The 13,563-nt window shown below is 47.0% G+C and overlaps 1 protein-coding gene across 1 annotated transcript in view; it reads right to left on the reverse strand.

Annotated features, from left to right (window-relative positions):
* LOC109882875 (protein Jade-3-like) overlaps window positions 1-13,563 on the reverse strand; it is a 73,134-nt gene that overhangs the window by 4,108 nt on the left and 55,463 nt on the right. The window contains exon 9 of the mRNA XM_031838132.1: window positions 486-602. Within this exon, the coding sequence (XP_031693992.1) occupies window positions 486-602 (117 nt within the window). The remainder of the gene's footprint in view (window positions 1-485; window positions 603-13,563) is intronic.

Genomic DNA, 13,563 nt, shown 5'->3' on the forward strand with positions numbered 1-13,563 from the left:
CGGGCCCTACCCTCCACATAGACAGCGGGCCCTACCCTCCACATAGACAGCGGGCCCTACCCTCCACATAGACAGCGGGCCCTACCCTCCACATAGACAGCGGGCCCTACCCTCCACATAGACAGCGGGCCCTACCCTCCACATAGACAGCGGGCCCTACCCTCCACATAGACAGCGGGCCCTACCCTCCACATAGACAGCGGGCCCTACCCTCCACATAGACAGCGGGCCCTACCCTCCACATAGACAGCGGGCCCTACCCTCCACATAGACAGCGGGCCCTACCCTCCACATAGACAGCAGGCCCTACCCTCCACATAGACAGCGGGCCCTACCCTCCACATAGACAGCAGGCCCTACCCTCCACATAGACAGCGGGCCCTACCCTCCACATAGACAGCGGGCCCTACCCTCCACATAGACAGCAGGCCCTACCCTCCACATAGACAGCAGGCCCTACCCTCCACATAGACAGCATTACTCACCTGTATACAGGCACCAGTCTTCAGTTTACAGAGGCTGCAGATGAGAGACCAGCGGGAGGGGGGGATGTGAGACACTTTGGTGATGGGCTCCATCCTCTCTGGACACGCGATGCTCACCTAGATACATGAAGAACACACTGTCAACACGCTATGCTCACCTAGAGACATGAAGAACACACTGTCAACACGCTATGCTCACCAAGATACATGAAGAACACACTGTCAACACGCTATGCTCACCTAGATACATGAAGAACACACTGTCAACACGCTATGCTCACCTAGATACATGAAGAGCACACTGTCAACACGCTATGCTCACCTAGAGACATGAAGAGCACACTCAACACGCTATGCTCACCTAGATACATGAAGAACACACTGTCAACACGCTATGCTCACCTAGAGACATGAAGAACACACTGTCAACACGCTATGCTCACCTAGATACATGAAGAACACACTGTCAACACGCTATGCTCACCTAGAGACATGAAGAGCACACTGTCAACACGCTATGCTCACCTAGAGACATGAAGAGCACACTCAACACGCTATGCTCACCTAGATACATGAAGAACACACTGTCAACACGCTATGCTCACCTAGAGACATGAAGAGCACACTCAACACGCTATGCTCACCAAGATACATGAACACACTGTCAACACGCTATGCTCACCTAGATACATGAAGAACACACTGTCAACACGCTATGCTCACCAAGATACATGAACATACTGTCAACACGCTATGCTCACCTAGATACATGAAGAACACGCTGTCAACACGCTATGCTCACCTAGAGACATGAAGAGCACACTCAACACGCTATGCTCACCAAGATACATGAACACACTGTCAACACGCTATGCTCACCTAGATACATGAAGAACACACTGTCAACACGCTATGCTCACCAAGATACATGAACACACTGTCAACACGCTATGCTCACCTAGATACATGAAGAACACACTGTCAACACGCTATGCTCACCTAGATACATGAAGAACTCACTGTCAACACGCTATGCTCACCTAGATACATGAAGAACACACTGTCAACACGCTATGCTCACCTAGATACATGAAGAACACACTGTCAACACGCTATGCTCACCTAGATACATGAAGAACACACTGTCAACACGCTATGCTCACCTAGAGACATGAAGAACACACTGTCAACACGCTATGCTCACCTAGATACATGAAGAACACACTGTCAACACGCTATGCTCACCTAGATACATGAAGAACACACTGTCAACACGCTATGCTCACCTAGAGACATGAAGAGCACACTCAACACGCTATGCTCACCAAGATACATGAACACACTGTCAACACGCTATGCTCACCTAGATACATGAAGAACACGCTGTCAACACGCTATGCTCACCTAGATACATGAAGAACACGCTGTCAACACGCTATGCTCACCTAGAGACATGAAGAGCACACTGTCAACACGCTATGCTCACCTAGATACATGAACACACTGTCAACACGCTATGCTCACCTAGATACATGAAGAACACACTGTCAACACGCTATGCTCACCTAGATACATGAAGAGCACACTCAACACGCTATGCTCACCTAGATACATGAACACACTGTCAACACGCTATGCTCACCTAGATACATGAAGAACACACTGTCAACACGCTATGCTCACCTAGATACATGAAGAACACACTGTCAACACGCTATGCTCACCTAGATACATGAACAGACTGTCAACACGCTATGCTCACCTAGATACATGAAGAACACACTGTCAACACGCTATGCTCACCTAGATACATGAAGAGCACACTCAACACGCTATGCTCACCTAGATACATGAAGAACACACTGTCAACACGCTATGCTCACCTAGATACATGAAGAGCACACTGTCAACACGCTATGCTCACCTAGATACATGAAGAGCACACTGTCAACACGCTATGCTCACCTAGATACATGAAGAGCACACTGTCAACACGCTATGCTCACCTAGATACATGAAGAGCACACTGTCAACACGCTATGCTCACCTAGATACATGAAGAGCACACTGTCAACACGCTATGCTCACCTAGAAACATGAAGAGCACACTGTCAACACGCTATGCTCACCTAGATACATGAAGAGCACACTCAACACGCTATGCTCACCTAGATACATGAAGAACACACTGTCAACACGCTATGCTCACCTAGATACATGAAGAGCACACTCAACACGCTATGCTCACCTAGATACATGAAGAGCACACTGTCAACACGCTATGCTCACCTAGAGACATGAAGAGCACACTGTCAACACGCTATGCTCACCTAGAGACATGAAGAGCACACTGTCAACACGCTATGCTCACCTAGAGACATGAAGAACACACTGTCAACACGCTATGCTCACCTAGAGACATGAAGAACACACTGTCAACACGCTATGCTCACCTAGATACATGAAGAACACACTGTCAACACGCTATGCTCACCTAGAGACATGAAGAACACACTGTCAACACGCTATGCTCACCTAGAGACATGAAGAACACACTGTCAACACGCTATGCTCACCTAGAGACATGAAGAACACGCTGTCAACACGCTATGCTCACCTAGAGACATGAAGAACACACTGTCAACACGCTATGCTCACCTAGACATGAAGAACACACTGTCAACACGCTATGCTCACCTAGAGACATGAAGAACACGCTGTCAACACGCTATGCTCACCTAGAGACATGAAGAACACACTGTCAACACGCTATGCTCACCTAGAGACATGAAGAGCACACTCAACACGCTATGCTCACCAAGATACATGAACACACTGTCAACACGCTATGCTCACCTAGATACATGAAGAACACGCTGTCAACACGCTATGCTCACCTAGATACATGAAGAACACGCTGTCAACACGCTATGCTCACCTAGAGACATGAAGAGCACACTGTCAACACGCTATGCTCACCTAGATACATGAACACACTGTCAACACGCTATGCTCACCTAGATACATGAAGAACACACTGTCAACACGCTATGCTCACCTAGATACATGAAGAGCACACTCAACACGCTATGCTCACCTAGATACATGAAGAACACACTGTCAACACGCTATGCTCACCTAGATACATGAAGAGCACACTGTCAACACGCTATGCTCACCTAGATACATGAAGAGCACACTGTCAACACGCTATGCTCACCTAGATACATGAAGAGCACACTGTCAACACGCTATGCTCACCTAGATACATGAAGAGCACACTGTCAACACGCTATGCTCACCTAGATACATGAAGAGCACACTGTCAACACGCTATGCTCACCTAGAAACATGAAGAGCACACTGTCAACACGCTATGCTCACCTAGATACATGAAGAGCACACTCAACACGCTATGCTCACCTAGATACATGAAGAACACACTGTCAACACGCTATGCTCACCTAGATACATGAAGAGCACACTCAACACGCTATGCTCACCTAGATACATGAAGAGCACACTGTCAACACGCTATGCTCACCTAGAGACATGAAGAGCACACTGTCAACACGCTATGCTCACCTAGAGACATGAAGAGCACACTGTCAACACGCTATGCTCACCTAGAGACATGAAGAACACACTGTCAACACGCTATGCTCACCTAGAGACATGAAGAACACACTGTCAACACGCTATGCTCACCTAGATACATGAAGAACACACTGTCAACACGCTATGCTCACCTAGAGACATGAAGAACACACTGTCAACACGCTATGCTCACCTAGAGACATGAAGAACACACTGTCAACACGCTATGCTCACCTAGAGACATGAAGAACACGCTGTCAACACGCTATGCTCACCTAGAGACATGAAGAACACACTGTCAACACGCTATGCTCACCTAGAGACATGAAGAACACACTGTCAACACGCTATGCTCACCTAGAGACATGAAGAACACGCTGTCAACACGCTATGCTCACCTAGAGACATGAAGAACACACTGTCAACACGCTATGCTCACCTAGAGACATGAAGAGCACACTCAACACGCTATGCTCACCAAGATACATGAACACACTGTCAACACGCTATGCTCACCTAGATACATGAAGAACACGCTGTCAACACGCTATGCTCACCTAGATACATGAAGAACACGCTGTCAACACGCTATGCTCACCTAGAGACATGAAGAGCACACTGTCAACACGCTATGCTCACCTAGATACATGAACACACTGTCAACACGCTATGCTCACCTAGATACATGAAGAACACACTGTCAACACGCTATGCTCACCTAGATACATGAAGAGCACACTCAACACGCTATGCTCACCTAGATACATGAAGAACACACTGTCAACACGCTATGCTCACCTAGATACATGAAGAGCACACTGTCAACACGCTATGCTCACCTAGATACATGAAGAGCACACTGTCAACACGCTATCCTCACCTAGATACATGAAGAGCACACTGTCAACACGCTATGCTCACCTAGATACATGAAGAGCAGACTGTCAACACGCTATGCTCACCTAGATACATGAAGAGCACACTCAACACGCTATGCTCACCTAGATACATGAAGAACACACTGTCAACACGCTATGCTCACCTAGATACATGAAGAGCACACTCAACACGCTATGCTCACCTAGATACATGAAGAGCACACTCAACACGCTATGCTCACCTAGAGACATGAAGAGCACACTGTCAACACGCTATGCTCACCTAGAGACATGAAGAGCACACTGTCAACACGCTATGCTCACCTAGAGACATGAAGAACACACTGTCAACACGCTATGCTCACCTAGAGACATGAAGAACACACTGTCAACACGCTATGCTCACCTAGAGACATGAAGAACACACTGTCAACACGCTATGCTCACCTAGAGACATGAAGAACACACTGTCAACACGCTATGCTCACCTAGAGACATGAAGAACACACTGTCAACACGCTATGCTCACCTAGATACATGAAGAACACACTGTCAACACGCTATGCTCACCTAGAGACATGAAGAACACACTGTCAACACGCTATGCTCACCTAGATACATGAAGAACACACTGTCAACACGCTATGCTCACCTAGAGACATGAACACACTGTCAACACGCTATGCTCACCTAGAGACATGAAGAACACACTGTCAACACGCTATGCTCACCTAGAGACATGAAGAGCACACTCAACACGCTATGCTCACCTAGATACATGAACACACTGTCAACACGCTATGCTCACCTAGAGACATGAAGAGCACACTGTCAACACGCTATGCTCACCTAGAGACATGAAGAGCACACTGTCAACACGCTATGCTCACCTAGATACATGAAGAGCACACTGTCAACACGCTATGCTCACCTAGATACATGAAGAACACACTGTCAACACGCTATGCTCACCTAGATACATGAAGAACACACTGTCAACACGCTATGCTCACCTAGAGACATGAAGAACACACTGTCAACACGCTATGCTCACCTAGATACATGAAGAACACACTGTCAACACGCTATGCTCACCTAGATACATGAAGAACACACTGTCAACACGCTATGCTCACCTAGAGACATGAAGAGCACACTCAACACGCTATGCTCACCAAGATACATGAACACACTGTCAACACGCTATGCTCACCTAGATACATGAAGAACACGCTGTCAACACGCTATGCTCACCTAGATACATGAAGAACACGCTGTCAACACGCTATGCTCACCTAGAGACATGAAGAGCACACTGTCAACACGCTATGCTTACCTAGATACATGAAGAGCACACTGTCAACACGCTATGCTCACCTAGATACATGAAGAGCACACTGTCAACACGCTATGCTCACCTAGATACATGAAGAGCACACTGTCAACACGCTATGCTCACCTAGATACATGAAGAGCACACTGTCAACACGCTATGCTCACCTAGATACATGAAGAGCACACTCAACACGCTATGCTCACCTAGATACATGAAGAACACACTGTCAACACGCTATGCTCACCTAGATACATGAAGAGCACACTCAACACGCTATGCTCACCTAGATACATGAAGAGCACACTGTCAACACGCTATGCTCACCTAGAGACATGAAGAGCACACTGTCAACACGCTATGCTCACCTAGAGACATGAAGAGCACACTGTCAACACGCTATGCTCACCTAGAGACATGAAGAACACACTGTCAACACGCTATGCTCACCTAGAGACATGAAGAACACACTGTCAACACGCTATGCTCACCTAGATACATGAAGAACACACTGTCAACACGCTATGCTCACCTAGAGACATGAAGAACACACTGTCAACACGCTATGCTCACCTAGAGACATGAAGAACACACTGTCAACACGCTATGCTCACCTAGAGACATGAAGAACACGCTGTCAACACGCTATGCTCACCTAGAGACATGAAGAACACACTGTCAACACGCTATGCTCACCTAGAGACATGAAGAACACACTGTCAACACGCTATGCTCACCTAGAGACATGAAGAACACGCTGTCAACACGCTATGCTCACCTAGAGACATGAAGAACACACTGTCAACACGCTATGCTCACCTAGAGACATGAAGAGCACACTCAACACGCTATGCTCACCAAGATACATGAACACACTGTCAACACGCTATGCTCACCTAGATACATGAAGAACACGCTGTCAACACGCTATGCTCACCTAGATACATGAAGAACACGCTGTCAACACGCTATGCTCACCTAGAGACATGAAGAGCACACTGTCAACACGCTATGCTCACCTAGATACATGAACACACTGTCAACACGCTATGCTCACCTAGATACATGAAGAACACACTGTCAACACGCTATGCTCACCTAGATACATGAAGAGCACACTCAACACGCTATGCTCACCTAGATACATGAAGAACACACTGTCAACACGCTATGCTCACCTAGATACATGAAGAGCACACTGTCAACACGCTATGCTCACCTAGATACATGAAGAGCACACTGTCAACACGCTATGCTCACCTAGATACATGAAGAGCACACTGTCAACACGCTATCCTCACCTAGATACATGAAGAGCACACTGTCAACACGCTATGCTCACCTAGATACATGAAGAGCAGACTGTCAACACGCTATGCTCACCTAGATACATGAAGAGCACACTCAACACGCTATGCTCACCTAGATACATGAAGAACACACTGTCAACACGCTATGCTCACCTAGATACATGAAGAGCACACTCAACACGCTATGCTCACCTAGATACATGAAGAGCACACTCAACACGCTATGCTCACCTAGAGACATGAAGAGCACACTGTCAACACGCTATGCTCACCTAGAGACATGAAGAGCACACTGTCAACACGCTATGCTCACCTAGAGACATGAAGAACACACTGTCAACACGCTATGCTCACCTAGAGACATGAAGAACACACTGTCAACACGCTATGCTCACCTAGATACATGAAGAACACACTGTCAACACGCTATGCTCACCTAGAGACATGAACACACTGTCAACACGCTATGCTCACCTAGAGACATGAAGAACACACTGTCAACACGCTATGCTCACCTAGAGACATGAAGAGCACACTCAACACGCTATGCTCACCTAGATACATGAACACACTGTCAACACGCTATGCTCACCTAGAGACATGAAGAGCACACTGTCAACACGCTATGCTCACCTAGAGACATGAAGAGCACACTGTCAACACGCTATGCTCACCTAGATACATGAAGAGCACACTGTCAACACGCTATGCTCACCTAGATACATGAAGAACACACTGTCAACACGCTATGCTCACCTAGAGACATGAAGAACACGCTATGCTCACCTAGAGACATGAAGAGCACACTGTCAACACGCTATGCTCACCTAGAGACATGAAGAACACACTGTCAACACGCTATGCTCACCTAGAGACATGAAGAGCACACTGTCAACACGCTATGCTCACCTAGATACATGAAGAACACACTGTCAACACGCTATGCTCACCTAGATACATGAAGAACACGCTGTCAACACGCTATGCTCACCTAGAGACATGAAGAACACGCTATGCTCACCTAGAGACATGAAGAACACACTGTCAGATGTTCTGGCCATTCTTCACCGTGTGGTAATACATGTTTGTGTTTTCATGTTTTATTGGAGCTGAAGGACCCTTTATTTGGACTAAAAGTAGCGCTCTAAAGTATGGGTGTAAACGGTTCAGTACGTATTGTAAACGGTTCAGTACGTATTGTAAACGGTTCAGTACGTATTGTAAACGGTTCAGTACGTATTGTAAACGGCCCACCAAACCCACGGTTCAGTATGTATTGTAAACGGTTCAGTACGTATTGTAAACGGCCCACCAAACCCACGGTTCAGTACGTATTGTAAACGGCCCACCAAACCCACGGTTCAGTACGTATTGTAAACGGCCCACCAAACCCACGGTTCAGTACGTATTGTAAACGGCCCACCAAACCCACGGTTCAGTACGTATTGTAAACGGCCCACCAAACCCACGGTTCAGTACGTATTGTAAACGGCCCACCAAACCCACGGTTCAGTACGTATTGTAAACGGCCCACCAAACCCACGGTTCAGTACGTATTGTAAACGGCCCACCAAACCCACGGTTCAGTACGTATTGTAAACGGCCTACCAAACCCACGGTTCAGTACGTATTGTAAACGGTTCAACAAACCCACGGTTCAGTACGTATTGTAAACGGCCCACCAAACCCACGGTTCAGTACGTATTGTAAACGGTTCAACAAACCCACGGTTCAGTACGTATTGTAAACGGTTCAGTACGTATTGTAAACGGCCCACCAAACCCACGGTTCAGTACGTATTGTAAACGGCCTACCAAACACACGGTTCAGTACGTATTGTAAACGGCCCACCAAACCCACGGTTCAGTACGTATTGTAAACGGCCCACCAAACCCACGGTTCAGTACGTATTGTAAACGGCCTACCAAACCCACGGTTCAGTACGTATTGTAAACGGTTCAACAAACCCACGGTTCAGTACGTATTGTAAACGGTTCAGTATGTATTGTAAACGGCCCACCAAACCCACGGTTCAGTACGTATTGTAAACGGCCTACCAAACCCACGGTTCAGTACGTATTGTAAACGGTTCAACAAACCCACGGTTCAGTACGTATTGTAAACGGTTCAGTACGTATTGTAAACGGCCCACCAAACCCACGGTTCAGTACGTATTGTAAACGGCCCACCAAACCCACGGTTCAGTACGTATTGTAAACGGTTCAGTACGTATTGTAAACGGTTCACCAAACCAACGGTTCAGTACATATTGTAAACGGTTCACCAAACCCACGGTTCAGTACATATCGTAAACGGTTCAACAAACCCACGGTTCAGTACGTATTGTAAACGATTCAGTACGTATTGTAAACGGCCCACCAAACCCACGGTTCAGTACGTATTGTAAACGGTTCAGTACGTATTGTAAACGGCCCACCAAACCCCCTGTTCAGTACGTATTGTAAACGGCCCACCAAACCCACGGTTCAGTATGTATTGTAAACGGTTCAGTACGTATTGTAAACGGCCCACCAAACCCACGGTTCAGTACGTATTGTAAACGGCCCACCAAACCCACGGTTCAGTACGTATTGTAAACGGCCCACCAAACCCACGGTTCAGTACGTATTGTAAACGGCCCACCAAACCCACGGTTCAGTACGTATTGTAAACGGCCCACCAAACCCACGGTTCAGTACGTATTGTAAACGGCCCACCAAACCCACGGTTCAGTACGTATTGTAAACGGCCCACCAAACCCACGGTTCAGTACGTATTGTAAACGGCCCACCAAACCCACGGTTCAGTACGTATTGTAAACGGCCTACCAAACCCACGTTTCAGTACGTATTGTAAACGGTTCAACAAACCCACGGTTCAGTACGTATTGTAAACGGCCCACCAAACCCACGGTTCAGTACGTATTGTAAACGGTTCAACAAACCCACGGTTCAGTACGTATTGTAAACGGTTCAGTACGTATTGTAAACGGCCCACCAAACCCACGGTTCAGTACGTATTGTAAACGGCCTACCAAACACACGGTTCAGTACGTATTGTAAACGGCCCACCAAACCCACGGTTCAGTACGTATTGTAAACGGCCCACCAAACCCACGGTTCAGTACGTATTGTAAACGGCCTACCAAACCCACGGTTCAGTACGTATTGTAAACGGTTCAACAAACCCACGGTTCAGTACGTATTGTAAACGGTTCAGTATGTATTGTAAACGGCCCACCAAACCCACGGTTCAGTACGTATTGTAAACGGCCTACCAAACCCACGGTTCAGTACGTATTGTAAACGGTTCAACAAACCCACGGTTCAGTACGTATTGTAAACGGTTCAGTACGTATTGTAAACGGCCCACCAAACCCACGGTTCAGTACGTATTGTAAACGGCCCACCAAACCCACGGTTCAGTACGTATTGTAAACGGTTCAGTACGTATTGTAAACGGTTCACCAAACCAACGGTTCAGTACATATTGTAAACGGTTCACCAAACCCACGGTTCAGTACATATCGTAAACGGTTCAACAAACCCACGGTTCAGTACGTATTGTAAACGATTCAGTACGTATTGTAAACGGCCCACCAAACCCACGGTTCAGTACGTATTGTAAACGGTTCAGTACGTATTGTAAACGGCCCACCAAACCCCCTGTTCAGTACGTATTGTAAACGGCCCACCAAACCCATGGTTCAGTACGTATTGTAAACGGTTCACCAAACCCACGGTTCAGTGCATATCGTAAACGGCCCACCAAACCCACGGTTCAGTACGTATTGTAAACGGCCCAGCAATCCCACGGTTCAGTACGTATTGCAAACGGTTCAGTACGTATTGTAAACGGTTCACCAAACCCCCTGTTCAGTACGTATTGTAAACGGCCCACCAAACCCACGGTTCAGTACGTATTGTAAACGGTTCAACAAACCCACGGTTCAGTACGTATTGTAAACGGCCCACCAAACCCACGGTTCAGTACGTATTGTAAACGGTTCAGTACGTATTGTAAACGGTTCACCAAACCCCCTGTTCAGTACGTATTGTAAAAGGCCCACCAAACCCACGGTTCAGTACGTATTGTAAACGGTTCAACAAACCCACGGTTCAGTACGTATTGTAAACGGCCCACCAAACCCACGGTTCAGTACGTATTGTAAACGGTTCACCAAACCCACGGTTCAGTACGTATTGTAAACGGTTCAGTACGTATTGTAAATGGTTCAACAAACCCACGGTTCAGTACGTATTGTAAATGGTTCAACAAACCCACGGTTCAGTACGTATTGTAAACGGTTCAGTACGTATTGTAAACGGCCCACCAAACCCACGGTTCAGTACGTATTGTAAACGGTTCAGTACGTATTGTAAACGGTTCACCAAACCCACGGTTCAGTACGTATTGTAAATGGTTCAACAAACCCACGGTTCAGTACGTATTGTAAACGGTTCAGTACGTATTGTAAACGGCCCACCAAACCCACGGTTCAGTACGTATTGTAAACGACCCACCAAACCCACGGTTCAGTATGTATTGTAAACGGCCCACCAAACCCACAGTTCAGTACGTATTGTAAACGGCCCACCAAACCCACGGTTCAGTACGTATTGTAAACGGCCCACCAAACCAACAGTTCAGTACGTATTGTAAACGGTTCACCAAACCCACGGTTCAGTACTTATTGTAAACGGCCCACCAAACCCACCGTTCAGTACGTATTGTAAACGGTTCAGTACGTATTGTAAACGGTTCAACAAACCCACGGTTCAGTACGTATTGTAAACGGTTCAACAAACCCACGGTTCAGTATGTATTGTAAACGGTTCAGTATGTATTGTAAACGGCCCACCAAACCCACGGTTCAGTACGTATTGTAAACGGCCCACCAAACCCACGGTTCAGTACGTATTGTAAACGGTTCAGTACGTATTGTAAACGGCCCACCAAACCCACGGTTCAGTACGTATTGTAAACGGCCTACCAAACACACGGTTCAGTACGTATTGTAAACGGCCCACCAAACCCACGGTTCAGTACGTATTGTAAACGGCCCACCAAACCCACGGTTCAGTACGTATTGTAAACGGCCTACCAAACCCACGGTTCAGTACGTATTGTAAACGGTTCAACAAACCCACGGTTCAGTACGTATTGTAAACGGTTCAGTATGTATTGTAAACGGCCCACCAAACCCACGGTTCAGTACGTATTGTAAACGGCCTACCAAACCCACGGTTCAGTACGTATTGTAAACGGTTCAACAAACCCACGGTTCAGTACGTATTGTAAACGGTTCAGTACGTATTGTAAACGGCCCACCAAACCCACGGTTCAGTACGTATTGTAAACGGCCCACCAAACCCACGGTTCAGTACGTATTGTAAACGGTTCAGTACGTATTGTAAACGGTTCACCAAACCAACGGTTCAGTACATATTGTAAACGGTTCACCAAACCCACGGTTCAGTACATATCGTAAACGGTTCAACAAACCCACGGTTCAGTACGTATTGTAAACGATTCAGTACGTATTGTAAACGGCCCACCAAACCCACGGTTCAGTACGTATTGTAAACGGTTCAGTACGTATTGTAAACGGCCCACCAAACCCCCTGTTCAGTACGTATTGTAAACGGCCCACCAAACCCATGGTTCAGTACGTATTGTAAACGGTTCACCAAACCCACGGTTCAGTACATATCGTAAACGGCCCACCAAACCCACGGTTCAGTACGTATTGTAAACGGCCCAGCAATCCCACGGTTCAGTACGTATTGCAAACGGTTCAGTACGTATTGTAAACGGTTCACCAAACCCCCTGTTCAGTACGTATTGTAAACGGCCCACCAAACCCACGGTTCAGTACGTATTGTAAACGGTTCAACAAACCCACGGTTCAGTACGTATTGTAAACGGCCCACCAAACCCACGGTTCAGTACGTATTGTA

Source organism: Oncorhynchus kisutch, linkage group LG13 (assembly GCF_002021735.2).
Source record: "Oncorhynchus kisutch isolate 150728-3 linkage group LG13, Okis_V2, whole genome shotgun sequence".
Taxonomy (NCBI): Eukaryota; Metazoa; Chordata; class Actinopteri; order Salmoniformes; family Salmonidae; genus Oncorhynchus; species Oncorhynchus kisutch.